General features: G+C 43.0%; 2 protein-coding genes across 2 annotated transcripts; one reads left to right on the forward strand and one right to left on the reverse strand.

Annotated features, from left to right (window-relative positions):
• Nucleotides 1-65: 65 nt before the first annotated feature.
• THYN1 (thymocyte nuclear protein 1) lies at nucleotides 66-6,997 on the forward strand. Its single transcript, XM_015822319.1, has 8 exons — nucleotides 66-117; nucleotides 1,118-1,190; nucleotides 2,532-2,728; nucleotides 3,442-3,510; nucleotides 4,270-4,362; nucleotides 5,593-5,688; nucleotides 6,296-6,446; nucleotides 6,966-6,997. Exons 2-8 carry the CDS (start codon nucleotides 1,148-1,150, stop codon nucleotides 6,995-6,997), a joined length of 681 nt encoding a protein of 226 aa, XP_015677805.1. The 5' UTR covers nucleotides 66-117; nucleotides 1,118-1,147.
• Nucleotides 6,998-14,284: 7,287 nt separating this feature from the next.
• Nucleotides 14,285-21,314, reverse strand: VPS26B (VPS26, retromer complex component B). Its single transcript, XM_015822320.1, has 6 exons — nucleotides 21,092-21,314; nucleotides 17,291-17,447; nucleotides 17,014-17,178; nucleotides 16,318-16,493; nucleotides 15,200-15,342; nucleotides 14,285-14,431 (listed from the first exon to the last, which is right to left on the reverse strand). Exons 1-6 carry the CDS (start codon nucleotides 21,312-21,314, stop codon nucleotides 14,285-14,287), a joined length of 1,011 nt encoding a protein of 336 aa, XP_015677806.1.
• Between the last annotated feature and the right edge of the window lie 432 nt (nucleotides 21,315-21,746).

The following is a 21,746-nucleotide window of genomic DNA, read 5'->3' on the forward strand; positions in this document are numbered from 1 at the left end:
CTGATTGGTTGAAAGGAAGAGGCTCGTCTTAAAGGCGCAGGCGCCGTTTTTGCGGGGAAGCATCGCCCGTTCGCGTCTCTGCTCGGAAGGCGGCCGCTGGGAGGGAGAGCGGAGCAGGTCGGGGCGCGTTTTTCGCTTCCTCCGGGCGGTCGTTTGTTTGCAGCATTTGCTTACACGGGAAGCCCCTTCCCGACGGAAGGCGTGCAGCTTTGCCCTTCCTTCCTTCCTTCCTCCCTGTGAGGACAATTAACCAGTGGAACAACCTGCCTCTAGAACAATGTTTCTCAACCTTGACCATTTTAAGGCATGTGGACTTCAACTCCCAGAATTCCACAGCCAGCATTGCTGGCTGTTGAATTCTGGGAGTTGAAGTCCACATGCCTTAAAATGGTCAAGGTTGAGAAACACTGCTCTAGAAGTTGTGGGTGCTCCATCACTGGAGGTTTTTAAAGAAGAGATTGGACAATTCATTTTTCTGAGATGGCCTAGGGTCTCCTACTTGAGCAGGGGGGTGGGCTAGAAGATCTCGAAGGTCCCTTCCAACTCTGTTTTCCTTCATTCCTCCCTCCCTCCCTCCCTAAACCATGATTTCAGTGTTGTCATCCTTATGTAATTTTATTAAAAATTATGGACAACATTTGGAAAGTTTTTAAGTATTGAAGAGCAAACGGGGAAGGTGAAAATTCATTGCCCTTTAGGATGTCAATATTACAAACGTTGAGAACGTTTGACTTTTTATCCAAACTATTACATAAAACAGCAATTCATTTGAAGTGCTAGTTATACAATTAGGCTTGGCCTAATTGTTTAATATTAAGTTTCTCCACTGTATTGTTACTTACTGTGTAACACACAGTATATTCTGGACTCTGTATATCGAATCTGTGGGCCTCCTGCAAGCAGGCAGATCTGTTTTCATAGCCATGAAGAGTAGCAACATGAAAAGGAAATGAAACCTGAACTTTCACTACAAAATTAATTAAACTGGGTGCTCAGGGACCCACACTGGGTGTTTATTTATTTAAAACGTTTATATCGCCACCCAGCTTACACCAAACTGGGCAGCTGCCAATCAGGGAATGTTTCTGTTGATTCACAAATGAAATCTTTTTTACAGGTGCCCAATCCACTCCTTGGCAGGAAAAGAATGCCTGCCCAGGGCAAGAAAAGAGGCCGGGCAGCCTTGACAGGTGAGTGAGATGCACATTCTCTGTTTCAGTTTTTTAAGTGTATGCTTCTCCTTAAACCCTGCCAATTTTCCAATTTTGCAGTAAGATCTAACAGCTCAGCATTGTTCTTCTAATGTTTCCAGTCATGTTTGCTGTTTGTTTCCCATGCAGAAGAGATGTGGCTGGTCCTTCATAGCTACTGCCTTTTGAACCAGTGGTACGGGTACCACCTGTGGTACATTGGCACCTGGCGGGTGGTACGTGACCATCCTGGAAAAGTGGTAGCAGGGGAGGGGAATGAGCCTCCCAGTGGCAGCACCGCACAAGCCTGAGCGAGAGATGGCTGGAGCTGCAGGCCTGTCAGGGCTCAGCGGAAGTGCCAGGATCAGTGCCAGGCTCCAGCTGGAGCTCAGCACTGATCCTGGTGCTTCTGCTGAGCCCTGAAGATGCACCAATCAGCTGGAAAGCTGCACTGATCCTGGTACTTCTGCTGAGCCCAGAAGAAGCGCCGATCAGCTGGAATGTTGTAGCATCTCCAGGGTCTTGTGATTTACATTCAGATGCTTGTCAACTGATTCATATTTATGACGGTCACAGTGTCCCAGGGTCATGTGAAGTGACCAAAACCTACTGCAACCACCCAGCAAACGGGGGGAATAAAAACCAAACACCCCCCACCCCACCTCCACTGCCAATCCTCAACAGAAATGCTTACAACAATAAAAACCTCGGACAGGAGGAAGACCGCCGCTGGGTGGGCAGGCAGGTGTCTTGCTCGGTTGTGGCTTGGGGGGGCACTTTTTCAGTGCCATTGTAACTTTGAACAGTCACTAAGCGAAATGTTGTAAGTCGAGGACTACCTGTATTTTATCACTTTTTTTTTGGTCATTAAGTTTTTGACACCTTGCTAGGCGACTAGTGGTACTCGGATATTGCCATATCCTAAAAGTGGTACAATGGGTGAAAAGGTTGAAAAGCCCTGATTTAGAGCACTGACTCTGAACTGTGACCACTTTTAAGATCCATGGACTTCAATTCCCAGAATTGGCTGGGGAATTCTGGGAGTTGAAGTCCACAGATGTTAAAATTTTACTAAAGTTGAGAAATGCTGATTTAGAGTAGCTACAAAATTCACATGCATTTCATGACAAAGCAACTTCTAATCTTACAAATATCAAGAGAAAAACACGCCTTTCAACATGCCTCACAAGAAATCTTGACAAAACATGAGAGACATACTTCCAAAAATATGTGGTGGTTTTCCAGACTTTGCTTCTTTGTGGTTGCTTCATTTAAAGATCCATTTTCCCCGACTTAATAAAATCTAATCAGCATTCCATGTTCTGGTTTTGTCATCTTAAGCTACCAAACAGCCCAAATTGCCTAAAACTGAGATCCAGAAGAAGAAGGGATCTAAACTAACCAGTTCTGGATTGAGGAAGACTGGGACAAGCTTAAAAAAAGATGCTGGAATTGAGGAGAAAAGTAAGACAGTTTATACTCGCTGGCTTATGAAGTCTGAACCGGAGAGTAGATTGGAAAAAGGAGTTGATGTGAAGGTGAGCAGGTTATTTTCTATTAATTGCAGAGATTGAGATCTTGAAACAGCAAAAGGGAAACCTAACTATCTGACTTCTAGATAGGCTCTAGAAATGCAAAATGTGACAATTGGTTTGCTGGAGATCAACAGTTCTTAAGAGAGCAGAAATTAAGTCCCATTAGTTGCTTTAATCTGAATCCCACCTTAATAGAAACAAAAATAGTCCCTTAAATCAAAATATATTCATTCTTAACACTTATTAGCAACTATGAATAACAGAGCAGAAAAAACGAGTTGGAAGGATCCTTCGGGGTCTTCTAGTCCCATCTCTTCCAAGCAAAAGACCCTATTTCATTCTAGACAAATGGCTGTCCATTCTCTTCTGTTGGAGCACCCACAACTTCTAGAGGCAGGTTGTTCCACTGATTAATTGTTCTCACTGTCAGAAAATTTCTCCTTAGTTCTAGGTTGCTTCTCTCCTTGATTAGTTTTTATCCATTGCTTCTTGTCCTGCCTTAAACATAATACATTTATTTACAACTAACTTATGTTACACTGAAAGATTGTTGTCCAAGGCATTTATAAATATCTTGGTTTATTCATTTTTTATTCTGCCTTGTCTTCATTTAAGTTTGATACATAATGTTCAATTTAAAATGTTTAATATTTTATGGAAGAAAAGAGCAGTTATAGCATGCTGAGTAATGTGATGTTTACTGTTTCATTCACCAGTTTGGCATTGAAGATTTAAAAGCTCAGCCTAATCAAACAGCTTGTTGGGATGGAGTCAGGAATTATCAGGTAAAACTATTGTAGAATATATTTGACAGTTTTTGTTAAAACTTATAAAAATGGGAAACCAGAGATAAAGTTTAATATCTTTGATTATCTCCCATTCATTCGAGACTGTCCTAGCCGGCTTCTGACAAGCAAATGCATTGGGGAAAGCCAGATTCGCTTAACAACACTGTAAGTCACTTAGCGACCAAAGCAGAAAAGGTCATAAAATTGGGCATGACTTACTTAACAACTGCCATGCTCAGCAATAGATGTTCAGGTCCGAACTGTGGTCATAATTCAAGGACTACTATAAGTAAAATATCTTGAATGGGATAGATTTGAAATCAACCAGTTTCTAGTTTTAATTTGCTTATGGATTGAAGTCTGTTAAGAGAGCAGACAAGGTCTGCTTTTAGTACTCCATGAACTTCCTCTTCTTGTGGTTTACTTCTGAGTAAGCCATAATTAGTTAAGTTTGGGCCAAGGCAAAGCCAAACCAATTTACAATGATATGCCAATCCAGCCATTTGTTGCTTACTGAACAAACTGTGATTACCCTAAAACATGGCTTAGTGGGATATGGGAAAGCCACCTGGTTTGCTAAGTCAAAATTCATTATGGTTACTCATTATAATTGCATCTTTGGCTAATGCTGTATCCTCACTTCTAAAACTGGAGCAATATACTGTAGACTGCAGTGGGGCTTATATAAAAGCGTACAGGCTGCGGATTGTTTCCTGCACACACAAAAGCCGGAAATTCACTCTTCTCTTTCGGCAGGCAAGGAATTTCCTGCGGGATATGAAGGTTGGAGAAGAAGCTTTTTTCTACCACAGTAATTGCAAGGACCCTGGGATTGCAGGTATCATCAAGGTGAGTGCAGAGTTTGAAACACGCCCATTCTGGAAAAGCATCACCCCCAACAGGCTGAAGATGGGCTTGACGTGCAAAAAGGAAAATTGAATGTTGATCTGTGTAACGTGTGTGAATTGGGGATGGGCCTTGTAGGTTTTATTCATTTATTTATATTTCCTATTTCTTCACTGCCAAACTTCCTGAGAAGGGGCTCTGGGTACTGTACAATATAGGTAATCCTTGACTTACTAGTCCATTTATTGACCAAAGTTACAATGGTACTGAAAAAAACTGACTTACGACCGTTTTTCATATTTAACGATCCTTGCAGCATCCCCGTAGTCATGTGATCAAAATTCAGACACCTGGTAGCTGACTCACATTTATGACGGTGGCAGTGTCCCAGGGTCACCTGATCCCCTTTTGCAACCTTCTGGCAAGCAAATGGAGAAACCAGATTCACTTAACCACATTACTAATTTAACAACTGCAGTGTGTTCTGTCCCAGCCTATGTGAGTCCTTGTCAAACTAACAAGGAGAAACCCCTCTTCCAACAAGCAGGCTGGAACCGCAGGAAAAAAACAATCCCCTTTTATTATTCACAGACCTGAGTAAATGTCCAAGGCAAACAAACACAGTTCGGCAACCAGCACCTCCCACATCTTCCCTTTTATTGTGCAGCCAAGGTGTGGCTTCCTAATGCCTTCTCCTTTGCCTTTGGAGCCGCCTCATTGCATTCCTCTGTCCTATTCGCTTCTCTTGCCGGCGTTTATGTGCATCCTGGATATCTCCCAGCTGTGATTCCTTGCTGTCCAACTCAGACTCCCAGCACAGCTGTGTCTCAGCCTGAGCGCGAGTAGAGGGGCCAGGCTCCTTGTCAGACTGTAAGTCTCTCCCCAGAGCCTTCCTCTGACTCTAATGTCACTCCAGGCCCCTCCTCCTCCTCCTCTGATTCCTCAGACTCAGCTGCCGGGTCCACTGGCTGGCGAGGAATCACAACAGAGTGATTCACTTAATCACTGTGGCAAGAAGGGTCATAAAATGGGGCAAAAGTCACTTAACGACTGCCTCGCTTAGCAACAGAAATTCTGTCGAGGACTACCTGTATAATCAATAAAATTAATGTTAAGATCAGAATGTTTGATTTTGAGGCGATGCCTGTTTGGGATGAAGGTTGTTTTCTGCTCTGTGACTCTATGAGGCTGCAGCAACTGAGATCCTCTCCTCTCCTCTCTTTTCCTTCTCAGATTGTTAAAGAGGCTTACCCTGATCACACCCAGTTTGAAAAAAGTAATCCGCATTACGACGCTTCCAGCACAAAGGAAGACCCCAGGTGGTCCATGGTAAGGTGGATTTCATCAGGGGTTTGCAAGGTTCTTCCCTAATTCAGTCTCACCAGTGCCTGGTGATCAGTTCCCTGTTCCCAGCGACATGAAAACTAACATTGATCCCTTTGTTAATTTGTGTCCCAGTTTCAACCATTTTTCAGAACTCTTTAGTACCATCATACAGTTTACATGGTGGTTTCTTGTCTTTGTGTACATCAGGCAGAGAATGGTTTTCTTACAGCCTTCCTACGAACTGGCCAAAACCAGGGGAATTTACAGTTCATTATTTGCAGCAGTGTTTCTCAACAGCAGCCATTTTAAGGTCTGTGGACTTCAACTCCCAGAATTCCCCAGCCAGCACATGCTGGCTGGGGAATTCTGGGAGTTGAAGTCCACAAGTCTTAAAGTTGCCAAATTTGCAGACCCTTGGAGTCTCAATTCTGGGAGTTGAAGTCCACACATCTTAAAAGCCGCCAACATTGAAAAACCTTCTTTACAAAATAGTCCCCCCTCTGCCCCGAATCTTTTTCCAGTTGAGGAACCAACTCTTGAACACATCACTTCGGGTGAGCAATGGCGCCAGTTCCTCAATCCCACCGATGTCCTTCCCTTTTGCTTGTAGGTCGATGTCCAGTTTGTGCGAATGACCCAGCGGTTCATCCCTCTGTCTGAACTCAAGGCCCATCACCAAGCCCACCGGAAGTCCGGAGGCCCTCTGAAAGAGATGGCTCTGTTCACAAGACCGAGGGTGTCCATCCAACCTGTCAGTGAGGGTAAGGACGTGAGAGAATCAGAGTCTTCCTGATTAACTCTGGATAGTCCCCGAGTTACAACCATTTGCTCAGCAGTCTGTTCGAAATTATGGCACCGGCCCTTGAAGTGCTGACTGTTGCAGTATTCCTAGTAGTTGCATGAACAAAGTTCAGGGGTTGGGCAAGCAGCTCGCACTTACAACCGGTTTTTATGTTTATTTGATTTCTATGGCCGTCCAATTTCACCAAGTGACTCCGGTTCTTACCCGGGACTCCCTCCACTTCCCACTTAACAACCTACATGACTTGGGTTTACGTCGACAATCAGAACTGCCCGGATTGCTGTCGCTAAGCAATGCGGTCCCGAGACTTTGGGCTTTATAACCGCATTGCTCAGCGATGGCAGTCTTGATCTTAATTGTCATCATTAAGTTGAGGACTATTTGTAAAGCTAAGCCATAAATTAAGGGTTATGAAAAGCTCCGTAGGTAAACAGAGCAGAGCACCCTGACTGACTGACTTTTCTCTTTTCTTTTCAAGAGGAATTTGAATTCATTTTGAGCCTGGAATAAGGGACCAAAAAAAAAAAAAAAAAAGCATCACAAGAACCGATTTTAAAACCACTTCCTTGCAAAACCACACGGAGAGCAAAGAGCACGAGCATTTACTGTTCAATTTCTACTCGTTCTTTTTTGATTGCAGTGCAACCTTTTCTAAATAAATGTTTTTTAGTGATTTTTTTTTTAATTTTCGAGGGAGGGAAAACAACGTTTCTTCAGGCCTCGAATTAGCTTGCGTTTAAAGACCAATTTAATAATTAGCTCATTTGTGTTTGCTAAAATCAAAAGGCCGTAATTATCTGTCTTCCCACTAACGGCAAGTTTTCCAACGAAGCTCCGTTAGATTATGTGCCAAAAATAATCCCCTATTCACATAAAATAGGAAGTGCTAATATTGCACAACACCCATATACAAATATACACATCCGTGCAAAAATGCGAACCAATTCTAAGGCTGAATAAAGTCATTATAAAGTGATGTAGAAACGGGAATACAGGTCTGGAAAACAAACCAACAAGAATAGATTTGTGGATTGTGAGCAATTCTATTTGCACATAGTGGTGACTTGTAGACTTTGAGACCGTTAGGAGTCTTTAAAATGCAAAAGCTGTCTGTCTCTTTAACAAAGTAAGACAAGTATTAATTCTCCTGGTAAGCGCTGAGGAAATCTCAGAGAATTGTCTGAACATAAGCAGAATGCCTCTCCTCCTTCCAATAAAATTCTGCACTTGAGGCCAGTTTGGTCTAGTGGTTAAGCCACTAGACTAGAAAATGGGAGGCGGTGAGTTTGAATCCTACCTTAGGCATGAAAGCGGCTGGATGACTTTAAGCCACTCACCAGGAGACAGTGAGTTCTAGTCCCACCATAGGCAGGAAAGCCGGCTGGGTGACTATGAGCCAATCACTAAGCGATGGTGAGTTCAAGTTCCTCCATAGGGATGAAAGCCAGCCTTGGTGACTTTGGGCCAATCACCAGGGAACTGTGAATTCTAGTCCCACCTTAGGCATGAAAGCCGGCTGGGTGACTTTGAGCCAATCACTAGGAGATGGTGAGTTCTAGTCCCACCTCAGGCATGAAAGTTGCCTGAATGAGTTTGGCCCCATCCCTCTCAGCCCAAGCCATCTCAGTGTTGTTGTTGTGAGGAAAATAGGAGGATATGTTGGATCTGTTCTCTGCCTTGAGTTATTTGTAAAAATAATACAGGCAGGATAAACAAAGAAATATATTGTTGCAAGGCAGAGATGCCATAGTTTTTCTCTACAGGCAAGTTTGAAAGACAACCTCAGCACAATTGGAAAAAAGTCACACCAGCCCCCGACTTTTTAAAGGCGAGAACAGCCCCCCCCTTTTTTAATTGGAGCCAAAAGAAAACTTCCCATCCTTTTAAAAATACAAACATTTAAAAGACAGTGGGTTAAGAAACAGGTAAACAATGTACAAGCTTAAAATTTACATGTTGCACAGCTTACCTGTAGACCCCCTTTTTGCCCCCACCTCCAGGTGTTTTTTTTTAACCTCTGATCATTATGGACTCCCATCATTTCTTCTACAACTTTTTATTTCTGTACTGTCCCAAGCCGGAGACAAACTAGAAGACTTTTTCCCCATGCTGGAATTGATGTGAAATAAATACAGGTAGTCCTTAACTTACAACCATTTGTTTAGTTACTGTTCAAAGTTACAGTGGCAGTGAAAAGGTGACTTATCTCCGGTTTTCACACTTAACAACGGTTGCAGCGTCCCCCTGGCCATGTGATCAAAATTCGGGCACTTGGCAATTGGTATGTATTTACAACTGTTGTAGCATCCCCAGGGTCACGTGATCATCCTTTGTTATCTCCCCAGCCAGCTTCTGACAAGCCAAGTCAATGGGAGAAGACAGATTTGCTTAACTGCGTGATTTACAGAATAACTGCAGTTATTCACGCGAGAACTGTGGCAAAAAGGTCATAAAATGGGGCAAATCTCACTTAACTGTCTTGCTTAGCAACGGAAATTTTGTGCTCAATTAAGTTGAGGTCTGCCAAGATCACTTAGTAGAAACAAGAGTTTGAAAGTCACCGGAAATGGAGGGATAGAGCAGTTTTCTGCCTGCTAAGTGTGTTGGATTTTCAGATTTCTACCTGTTCTGCCGCTAAGGCTACTGGGAGTTGTGGTCCAGTACATCTGCAGGACACAACATTGGAGAAGACTGTTCTCCATCACCAGTGGTGGGATTCAAATATGGGAACAACTGGTTCTCTGTGTGGATGCTGCTTCCGAAAGTCCGTTCTGGGCCTGGGCAACAAAAAAATAGCTACCAAAGTGGTGCGAATCGGCTGAATCTCACCACTGTCCATCACAACCAGATTGGGCAACAGGATATTTTTCATAATTAGAAATTCACCAACTCCAGTTCAGTTTCCTGGGCCTGTCTGGAGGAGTGAACTGAAAAGACCTTTCATATTTCACTACTGATTCCTGGATCTTATCCGTGGAAATAGCACACCTTGAAGTAACTTGGTTAGTTCATCAAGGAAGGAAGATGCTATTCAAGAACTGGGATTTCTCTCTCCATCCTGGTTTCTTCCACTTTTGATTTTCTGTGGAATAACAGAATGTGTCTACATCTCCATTTCCCAGTCCCAGATGACCAATCTAGCAGCTGAATTTCACTTTCAAAAGCTTTCCAGTTTTCTCTCCTATGGCTGTAAGAGTAGGTTTACTCCCTCGGCAGCTTCAAAATAATATTTATCTCAGAGCCAGACTGTCTCAGAGAATACAACTACATAGTATGAATGGTTCTCTCAAAGTCCAGCATAGATTTATCACAGCCTATCGCCTTCTACTTCAAGGTTGTCACTGAGCTGTTTTGGAAAACTTTTTTAAAACTACATTTGCAAGTGAATGCCTGTGTGATCCTGATAAACGAGCTGAAAGCAGATTTAAGGTGTCTGCCTCGTTTTGACAACAGGTGATTTTTTTGAATGGCAAAGAGCACATTGATAGTCTCCAAGTGGCAAAGTTCTCTGAGAAAATTATGGGATAGTTTTGTCGTCATCCTGGCTTGGCAGTGGTGCTGCGACCGGAGAAGGAACTCAGAAAGAATAGGAAAATGTTCACGTTTTCCATGAAGTTCTCCAGAAAAGTGGCGGTACCAGTCACAAAACCTTCCATCTTCATCCTTCTTCTTGAGGAAATCTTAGAAGGGTGTGAAGTATCCTCAAAGAAGGCTTATACAGAGAGGTACTCCTGACTTACAACAGTACATTTAGTGACCATTCAAAGTTACAATGAAAAAACCTATGACCATTTTTTCACCCAACCACTGTAGCACCCTCGTGGTCCCATGATCAAAATCCAGACATTTGGCAACTGACTCATACTTATGACAGTTGCAGCGTCCCGGGGTCACACATTCCCCTTTTGTGACCTGACAAGCTAAGTCAATGGGGAAGCCAGATTCACTTAACAACCATGCTACTCTCTTAACAATGGCAGTGATTCATTTAACAACTGTGGCCAGAAAAGTGGTAAAATGGGGCAAAAACTCACTTAACTGCCTTGCTTAGCCCCAGAAATGTTGGGCTTCGGTTGTGGTCGTAAGCCGAGGACTATATGTACAAATGCAGAGAGACATAGCAGACAAAAGTTCTTTGTTTTCCCTAACTGAGTGACTTCTCGGATGGAGTCAAACATCACACCAAGGATGCACCATCTTTTGTAAAAGATGGACATGGGGGGGGGGTCCATTCTACAAAAAGTAAGTGGGTGCCAGAACAAAAACTGGTTGGACCAGAATAAAAAATATATACACATTTTTTAAATAGAATACAATTCAGTTATATATACAGTTAGTAAGTTCATTCCCCAAATAATATTCTCTCTTCTTCCCATCTCAGTTGAGTGACTTTTGAAAGCATTCTGGATGCCCAAAGTTTCAAGAATTCCCTACGTCTGTTTGGCCTTTAATGGGCACTACTGCACTAAACCATGGTTTCATAACCAAAGCTTATTTTAATTAAGGTCTACCTGCTTTAACCATGCTTAGTGTAGTCTACTAGCCATGATCAATATAATTAGGCTAACGCTAATCCATAACTAAGATTTACAAGGCACCAGGGCCAGATTCACACAGTGCTCTAAGTCATATTGTGATTGGCTTGATGTCGGCTCATTGTGAAAGATGGACAGTGATTTAAACATGGTTTAGCCTCCTTTCTCTTGGTTAAGAAGCCACCTTTAAACCAAACTGGCTTCTAACAATAATGCCTACCCAGAAGTTCAATCTTTTGGACAATGAATATCTTCTCTTTCTCTTTTGAATATAAAAATGGGAGGCTTCAATCATTCTGAAAATGTTCTGAGTTCAAAATAGTGTCCTTTACTCAGAAGAGTCCAGTTGCAGAAAGCTTGAGTTACTTTCCAACATTGGTCTTCAGGTACCCAGTTTCTCATGTTTCTGGCCAAGAGGAAAAAAAACCCCACTTACATACCCCTGGAAATTTTCCATGCTCAAATTGCTACTTCTGAAATCTGAACAGGGTATGACCGACAAATTTTAGATGCTGACATCCATGACGACTAGAAACCTGACTTTATTGCAAAGCAAAAAGTGAGACTGTTGTATCGTTCCATGTTTTCATAGACACTTCTGTGAAAAGTGATGAGGAGTAAGATTGGTCCAGAATTCTTAAAACAATTAGCTACTTACCTTTCGGTTATTTATTCAATGTATATTTAGATCGTATACTACAAGTAGTTTATAAATAGTATAGCAAGTAGAAGTGTAATTTCTTTTCTAGAGGAAGAATTTCACAATTCTAATTCTCATCCCGTATGGCAGGATCAGGCAACCATCTTAGACACAAATACTTTAACAAAAGGCAACTGAGTTGAAGTCAGTTTATCAGCAGCCTTAACACAGTTCATTTGTTTTCTTTCCCCAAATTGGTGGAAAAAACCGCACCTTTGTTGCTGAATTGAAGCCTCACAAAGTCCCCACACAATCCACCCCGATTTAAGAGCACGCATAATGTAAAATAAAAAAATAAAATAAAATATGAGGAGAATCCTAAAAGTGCTGAAGGCCACAAATGGACCAAGACAGTACTGACCATGCTGCTAAATGAGACAGAAACAGGAGGGAACATGGATTGATTTCACACACTTTTGAGAATATTTGCAAACTGCAATCCATGATTTTCAATCCGCCTTCAGGCCAGAAAGTGCCTTACTAATCACAAAATGGAGCCAGGGAATAAGAATCAGACAAGACTGGCCGCAACTGTCCTTAATTTGTCTGAAATGGCATAGGATTTCCTGCTTCAGCAGGGGGTTGGACTAGAAGACCTCTGAGGTTCCCTTCCAACTCTGTTATTCTCTTCTGTTATGATTAATTCCTTTTGAAAAGGAAAAAAAAACCAAGAAAATTCAGCTTGCACTATACTAAGAGGCACTCAGTTCATTCCATATGCTGACATCTTCGGGTAAAGTTGAAAATTTGCTTTCTCTGCACGGAACAGTGGAAGATATCTCTTGCAGGCCATTGAATTTCCATCTTTCTGGCCTGAATGAACTTAGAAAGCAACGTAAAAGTCTTGGGGCCAGGCAGGAAGAAGGAGAATGCTCACCAGTCTGGCAACATTGCTAAGTTAGGTGGCTGGTGGCCCATTGCTCACAGAAGTCAATTGAGTCCATGATCCACTCTTTTTGGCTATTTTCCTCCAAAATCAGGTTTTCTGACAAGACCAGCTGGATGGCAGAGCCATACCGTCCAAGCAGGAAACAAATTCAGCAGAGTATATCAGGCAGAGAAGCAACAGAGATACTCTTGAGAGTAGGTGATCCTTCCATTTTCTCCCCACACTCAAGCACAGACTTTACGAATCCCAAGAGTGAGAAGCAACCAAATTCTTGGGAATCGGGAGAAAGGAAGTAAATTTGACAGAGCTTAAAATGGGTGGGGAACAATGGCCCTTGTATGATTTGTGGACTTCAACTCCCAGAATTCCTGAGCTAGCCATGCTGGCTCAGGAATTCTGGGAGTTGAAGTCCACAAGTCATGAAGGGGCCATCGTTCCCCATCTCTGGCTTAAAAGGACAACTTTTGACAGAAGCAAGGAACGTGTGTTTTAATCAACTTCACAATTTAAGCAAAAATGTTTGGATTTCCTGCTTTGCTCCCTCTCTCTGCAAAGATCAGCCTAGGGCAGGGGTAGGCAACCTTGGCTCTTTTATGACTCGTGGACTTCAACTCCCAGAATTCCTGAGCCAGCATGGCTCTGCTTAGAAACTCTCCCTTTCCCCTCAGCATGGCTGGCTCAGGAATTTTGGGAGTTGAAGTCCACGAGTCATAAAAGAGCCAAGGTTGCCTACCCCTGGACTAGGGGAAGCTGTTGGGAAGAAGTGTTTTCACCCAAGACTGCTCACAAACCTGAAAAAAATTAAGATAGACTTTTGCCAAGCGTGTGTCAGGATCAACAAGGAGGTTCCCCACTGTCTCCCAGAATGATTCAGGCGTTTCCATCGCTTTCTTTTCAGGTGTAGTGGTTTGTCCATCACGATGCTCAATCTTCAAATTATTTTTCTCATTTAGAAGGTGCTTTCAGAACACAGACTCATGCAGAAACACAGGGCTATCCTTCCTAAAGGTAGGGCCTTCTTTTCAAAGGATAAAACTTTTAAAGATAAAATCTTTAGGAGCAAAGTATGCTCAGCCTCTTCCCAAAAATAAAATACAAAGACATTTCTCGGCATCTGATACAAGCTGTGATGACGTCATGCACAACATGACCCCAATGTGCAAAGGCCAGGAATTAAGTAACCTGCTTCATTTGGGTAACAACATAAGAACGGGAGCTGTTTTGTACACACACATACACACCCTGTGGCTGCTTGTGCGTCTAAGTCATCCGAAGTCTGGGGAGCATTTGACCCATGGTATTTTTAGATGATTGCTAAATACATGGTTGAACTCCTCTGACAGCTGGAGCACACAGCTTCCAATAGAGAGAAAATGGGACACTCTTAAAAAAAATATTTTTCCACAGTCCTCTTCCAATACAACATCCAAAAACCCCATCTGTCCTGCCCCTTTAAGCTTATCCATAAATACTGAACGTAGAGAGAAACAGCCATATTCCCTTTATGTGCGCCAACCCCCTTCCCCGTCCTGTTAAGCTGCTAGTCCTCAAGGTAAAAGACGAAACACACACAGACAGAAAGACAACCTGACAGATAATTTTGCGTTTGCAAGTTTCTGGTGGAAGAGGCGCTCTCGATGCTCCTTCCCCGTCCACTCTTCCTTTGAGGGCCCTCACTGCCGCCCGTTGTTCTCCGAAGCCTGGCTGGGGGTCCTGCTCTCCGTCTGGGACGACGTGCCTTCGAAGCGCTGCGCAGCGATGGCGGCCTGGTGGGACATGCTTTTCCTTACAATGTCCCCCTTGCGCCACAACACCACCTCCTGTGCCCCAAAGGAGAAGAAGACAGGAGAACTTCAAACGTGCTGCATCAGCTAATCAAGTAGAGGAAGCTTAGGATCTAACCGATGCTCAAGGACTACATCTCCCATCGTTCTCGATCTCGGCTGTTCTGAAAAGTCTGGGCAGGGGCAGCAATGTGCATCAGAGAACTTGCTCTGCATTAAACAGGGATACGCTGGATAGTAAATGCATGGATACCCTTAAACGCCAGCAGGAAATCAACTCCGTAAGAAGGCTAAAGCCATTTTTGAGACTGAGTGTAGGTAAAGAATCTGGCCAGTCTGATTGTGCTGGACTTCTCCCTATTAAAGTAGTCCTCAGTTAACAACCACCCACTTAGCAGCTGTTCAAAGATATGACAGACCCTTCCACCAAAGGTGCTTATGACCCAGATCCAGAGTTACGATGATGGCACACATCCCCCCCAGGCATGGGACTTCATTTCAGGAGCTTGATAACTGCGGTCAGGCAATTTATTTAGCATTGACCCCCTTAACGAGTGTGGCATTTGCTCAACTGGCACAAAAAAGGTCACGACTTGACTTACAATCATCTTGACTTATAATGGGAACTCTAGGTTCCATTATGGTTGGCTGGCTGGGGAATTCTGGGAGGTGAAGTCCACTCAACTTCAAATTGCTCAAGTTGAGAAACATTGCTCTAGGGCTGTGGCCCATGTTGGGGGACTCCCTGCCCCAGGATTTCACTCCTGCCGAAATCCCCCTCCCCAAATAATTCAGTTTTCTCACCTGCTGTTTAAAATAACGACGTTCCTCCTCATCAATTAGCACCAGATTGAGGTAATAGCGCACCGAGAACTTCTTATTGATGTCCCTCATGGTGGGCGTCAGTTCATAGCCAGCCAGGAAGAGCCGAATCGGGATGGACTCTCCTGCAAAGGAAGTGAGAGGCAGTTAGCCGACCGAGTTATTATTATTATTATGGTTTTATCCTTCTTTTATAAATTTGAGGGGTCCTTGGTGCTCTCTGGGTTTTGTTGTTTTCTTGCAGGCGTTTCATTACTAAACCAGGTAACAACATCAGTGCTAGGAGGGGATGGGAATTTGGTCTCTGTTTATAAATGCCACTCACTCCTAGCACTGATGATGTTACCTAGTTTGATAATGAAACGTCTGCAACAAAACAACCAAGCTCAGACAGCACCAAGGACTTTTCAAGCCTGAGCTACAAATATTCTCCTTCATATATTTACACACACACACACACACACACACACAGAGAGAGAGAGAGAGAGAGAGAGAGACAGACAGACAGACAGACAGACAGACAGACAGACAGACAGACAGACAGACAGACAGACACCATAATCTGGTCTATGTCCGAATAAAAATGCACACATGCACAAAAAAGCCCAATTATTGTTATTATTCCTTTTTTATTTAACTTTAGTATTCATTACTGTTTTATTTATTGGTTCCATTATCATTTTATTATTCGATGTTGCTATTTTATTTTAATTAGCTTCATTTTGATTTTTGTTATTATTTTTTAAGCATGCAACTTTGTGGAGGGGTATTGATGGCAATAGCAAAATATCGAAGCGTATGTTTTCAAATATATTTTTACTTTATTTATGCATTGCTGTACTTTTATCCTTATAGTTATTTTAGATTTTACCTATTTAGATATTATAATATAATTATATTATATACAATATTTTTTTAAAAATTATATAAGTCCAGGTGGCACAGATATCTAATATCCCTGCCTACTATAAGTCTGAAGTATGCCACAAAAAAATCATTAGGATGGACAGAAGTGAAAAAAGGGGAGTGGCTTTCTCTGCCCTCCCCCCAGCCACAACGGCCTGGAAAGGTCCCCCATGGAGAAGGGTCTTCCACCTCACCTCTCACAGGAGCCCCGTCCATAATCTCATATTTCGCAATGGTGTCATTTTCATGGTAGACGTTGGGCCCTGTTCCAGTGGTTTCCCTCTTGATGATATCGATCTCCATGTGTTTGATCTTGATCCGGACAAGGAGGAAGTAGATTTTCCCTACGATCACATCTTTTAAATGGTACCTGGAAGAGATGGTAGATCAACAGGGAATGAGGCCGGTGGATCAGAATAACCTGTTCTCTTCACAGATTTTCTTTGAATATGTAGTTGTGGATCTGCTTCATCCTTTCCTGCAGGAGCTTAAAGCTGGAGGTCCTCTTCCAACTTCTCCCCACCATAAAAGGGACACTGGACTGAAAAAGAACGACTGGATCAGAAAGAGACCAAAACCATATTGTTGTGCCTTTTTTCAGGAGGCAACTGGACTTGCTTGTGTTTCTTTTGAAGACGTTTCGCTTCTCATCCAAGAAGCTTCTTCAGCTCTGACTGGATGGTGGGGAGTGGAAGGATTTATATTGCTTGCAGACCCTCTTCTTTGTGGCAGCTCCTTTGATATTGGAAGATGCTATCATGTCATCCCTAGTCCTTCTTTTCATTAAACTAAGCATACCCAATTCCTGCAACCGTTCTTCACATGTTCCTTGGCTACATCACCAGCCACAAGGCTCACACATTTAAAAAGTGCAAGACAAATCAACTTACTTGGATTTATTGTACTCAAACTCAATGTGCAGGCAATCTTCAATCCCCACCTCCATCTTAATGGAGGAGTTGAGCTCCGGATACGTGCTAAGCGTGTGCACCACAATGTCCATCTCTTTCACCACATCATTCAATCTGCGGCTCACGGTGGCCCGGAGGAAGTACCTATGAAAGGGAAAAAGGTGGATTAAGATGCTTCTAAGCAGGTTTATCTCCAGAGGGGGGAGGGGGGAGGAAGACTTGACTAGAGAAGCCCACTTGGGGGAATGGAACTCACCTGAGCTTCACGTTCTGCCCAGTGTAGGATTCGTACGGTTTCTCCACATGAGTGAATTCAAAGTCAAAAGTTTGGGATTGGGTGAATTCACCAGGACGGGCCAAATCTTTCACCAGAGACACAAATTCATGATGGTTCCCTCGGTCATAGTATAATTCTAGGAGGGATATACTCTCCATTAAAAAAGATACTTCCATGTTAAATAAAATTAAAATAGCAATAGCAATAACACTTAGACTTATATACTGCTTCATAGTGCGCTTTACAACCCTCTGTAAGCGATTTACAGAGTCAGCATATTATCCCCAACAAACGCGGTCCTCATTTTACCGATGGAAGGCTGACTCAACTTTGAGCTGGTCAGAATCAAACTCCTGACAGTGAGCAGTGAGCTAGCCTGCAATACTGCATTCTAACCACTGCACCACCACAGCTCTGATGGCACCCTGATATCACCCTGACATCCTGCCCCTTTTGAGAAACAATGTGGAGTGGGAAAAAGAAAACCCAAGAATATTTTGAAGAAAACCTTCCATTAAGCTATTCTGCTGTGCTGATGTTTTTCCAAGGTTTAGTTCTGGGCAACATCACCCAAAATCAGTTACTAGTGCAAGGAACAAACTACAAATTAGGTCACGCAAATGGATGCAATTCTGAAATGGCCTACTGAGCCGCCAAGAAGAAAATAGGCGTTTTGATTTAAGGCGTCGCCAATGGGTTTTTTTTCTGGGAATCCAGATTGCTGCATAAATAATGCAAAGAAAGTCAAACGCAACTGAGCTGCTGTATCTTAAATTACATAGCATTTTAATAAAGCAAGCTTTACGTAAAAGGTTGCTTGCCCATTTAAATCAACCCTGGTGCAGTTCATTGATCTGAGCAGTTTGGAGTTGCCGGTTACTGTTAAAAAATAAAAAAAAAGAATCACTATTGTTCCATCTATCTTGATCAACCTGAATTGTATAAGAATTCTTTCCTATCACCTTTCTTTTTTAATTAGGGCTGAGAAGATTTGAATCCTGGACCTTGAAAACACATGCTCTATTGCTCAGCTAGGACTTCTCCCCCCCCAAAAAAAAATATCCATCGTCTAAGCCAGGGGTCTCCAAACTTGGCAACTTTAAGATCTGTGGACTTCAACTTCCAGAATTCTTCAACCAGCTGGCTGGGGAATTCTGGGAGTTGAAGTCCACAGGTCTTAAAATTGCCAAGTTTAGAGCTCCTGATCCAAGCCATTGACAGTTATTTCCTGTTGCCCAGTTAAGATGCTTTGATATTCTATCAGGGAAGGGTGAAATAGAATCAAACAGGGATCCTGGCGTATTCCAGTTCTCACATTAAAAAAAACAAACGAAGAAAATTTACTGGGAAAAGTTCAGCAAATTTGCGCTCAGGGTTATGTGTGACATTCAAAATTGCCAGCTGGCCTTTTCAAGATAATTAATAGGAACTTGGGGTAAGCTCATGGATCCGAGACTAAAAAAATAAAAAAAAGTTTGGCAAGCGCTGATGAGCTACGAAATGAATACAGGTAATCCTCACGTAATGACGGTAATTGGGATCCCCAGAATTTCTGTCACTAAGTGACACAGTTGTAAACTGCAATGTCTCATGGCTGCATCGTTTAGCGATTACAATCCTGGCAGTCATACCCAACGCAGTCGCCTTTGCCATCGTTAAGCAAGGATCACAGGTTGTTAAGTGGGGACCTTAGTGACCATGACTTGCAACTTCCCGCAGGCTTCCCACAAGCAAAGTCAGTGGGGAAACTGGCAGGAAGTTGTAAGTCCCAGGTGGCTTTCAAACAAGCAAGCAAATCCATTCTCCTGAAAGGGTGTGGGGTTTTCCCCCCCCCTGGAAACGGGCACAGGACACTTGCAACTCGTCATAAATGCACGCCTATTGCCAAGAGCTCAAAATTCAATCACATGACGGCATTTAGGGTGATGCCACAGTCATAATTTGGGGATGGGTCATAACTAACAACGGTTGCTAAGTGATTGTTCATTAAGAGAGGACTCCATGTACTTCAATAGCATTTTTTCCTCTGAACATTAATCCAGAAAGCAATTCCCCAGATTAAGTGACTAACCCTAACCATCAAAACTCACTGTGCAGGTAATCCTCATATAAAGCTAAGCCACAGAAATCATTGAATCCTACCCTCAAATTCAGCCCAAAAGCTTTTTCTTTACCTTAAATCTCTCTCTAATGAGCAATGAGCAGTTTCTATCGTTCCATGAATATAAAATAAAACCTTGCCCAAAGTTTTATTTATAGTTAACATTTTTGCACCATCCCTCTCCTTTAGAGATGAGTTTAGAAAGTTTACATTCTTATTAAATTTAACGATACAACAATGTCTAAAATTATCCTAAAGGGAGAAAAAAAACCCGGTGGTTTAGCCTAAGCATTATCTCAAAAAGCAATTTCCATTGTGAGATGACATTAAGATAACCACAAATCATAAAAACACGCAGCTAAAACTTATACAAAATTTAATTACAGACTTCAAGGAAAGCCAGCCATAAACTGACCTTAAAAGAAATGATTTTTCTTTAAAACCAAGCAATCTCTATATCTTAACAAAAACTTAGGACCATCAGTAATCATAAAAACACTGAAGTATGAAAACTCATCCACTTCTTAAAAGTTCAATTTAGACCTGAAGCAAGCCTAATCTAATCCAATAGAAAAGCATTTATTTTACCTAAATTATTCAGAAAGCGATCATCACTCTAATAGGGTTAGGATCGCCACCAGTAACCATAAAAACTTACCTTAAAGTTAATTCAATCCCCATGCTAAATTGAACCAGTCTGCAAGGAAGGCAAACTCTAAACCTGACTTGACTTTAAGGTAGGAATATCCAACCTGGGCAACTTTTGGACTTCAATACCCAGAATTCTCCAGCCAGTATGGCTAGCTGGGGAATTCTGGGAGCTGAAGTTCACAGGTTTTAAAGCTATTAACGTCAATACCCCTGCTCTAAGACAAAATATTTTTCTGGCAAAGTACCTAAGCAAGCTACCCTTTCTCTAGTGAGAATAAAAAACTGCCAGTCATCATAAAAATATGCTCCAAACCTCAAATTCTCTTTAAATTTAATCCCAAAGACAAAATAGATTTTCCATCCTAAAGTTACCTACCCTTCTGTGTCAGTCAAAACCTTTACTAAGTTTAAGTGATGTCCTTTGATAGTATGCCAAAAGACACCCAAAACTGGCCTCACAAGTGTCATCCTGGTTGTTTTACAGGTAAATCCTCATTTAGTGGCCACAATTAGGACCCACAACTTGGTCATTAAGCAAAGCCACCATCAAGCAAAACTGCATCTGGGCTCATGACCTGAATTCAGCTTTCTTTTGCTCCACAGACCTTGCTTTACCTTGGCAGTGAAGTTACCTTTTCATCACAGCTGTTATGGATGAACAGTCACTAAACCGGTCAGTTGCTAAATGGAGACTACCTGTGCTCGCACCCGGCTGAGAGTATATTGAAACACAGCATCGTGAATGCAGTTTCCACTATCACCCGCATCTCTGTTAGGTAAGGGTGTAGGTCTATATATATATGTTGCTTATAGTTATGTTTAAATGTATGTTATGTGTACGCTTTGACAGCAAGCAACTAAATTTCATTTTTAATGTGTGCCATTGTGCCCACACTAAAAAAAATGACAATAAAGGTTATCTATCTATCTATCTATCTATCTATCTATCTATCTATCTATCTATCTATCTATCTATTCATGTCCCTTCTAGGGTCACTGTCAACTAGCCAGCATTAATCCATGCTTACCAATCTGGCCAATGAATTCCACCTTGATGCCCTGGTGTTCCAGGCGTTTGTTGGGCTGCTTGAGGGTTAAGATGACCCTCCCGGACACGGTTTCGCCGTCATAAAAAAGGAAGTATTTCTCCTTCTTGCCCTCCTCCGTCTTATGTTCCGCCCGGCGCCGGCTCTCAGCATCGCTCAAGACCAGTTCCAATTCTGCGCTCTGTCCGAACCCAAAGAAGCTCATCTCCGGACCGGGGTGGAGGGCGAGGGCACCACCTCCAAGAGCTCCAACAGGCTCCCCCTACTCCCCAAGCCAGGGAAAGCCTTGCACCCCCCCGCCCCCTGCCCAGGGATGCCCAAGGCTGCGAAGATGCTCAGCCGCCCCGCCCGGAGGCCAACCTGGCTTTGCTGGACCGCAGCGCAGCTCAAGCCAGGGTGGAGAGGTGGGGATGCCGGAGCCAAGGGGGGATGCAGGCTGAGGCTGCCGGGGACAGGGAGCTTTTTACGGCCGGGAAAGGCTCAAGGCGAGGGGACTTGCCGGAGCCTTCAGCCAAGGGAGGGAGCCTGCCGGAGAAGGGGAGCCCAAGCCGCGATGCCAGCAGCCGCAACGGAGCGGCAGCTGCGCTGGGGGCCCCGGTGGCCAAGGCCGGGCGGGTGGGCGGGCGAAGGGGGGAGA

This window comes from Protobothrops mucrosquamatus, unplaced genomic scaffold (genome assembly GCF_001527695.2).
Source record: "Protobothrops mucrosquamatus isolate PMUCROS unplaced genomic scaffold, P.Mucros_1.0 scaffold1523, whole genome shotgun sequence".
NCBI lineage: Eukaryota > Metazoa > Chordata > Lepidosauria > Squamata > Viperidae > Protobothrops > Protobothrops mucrosquamatus.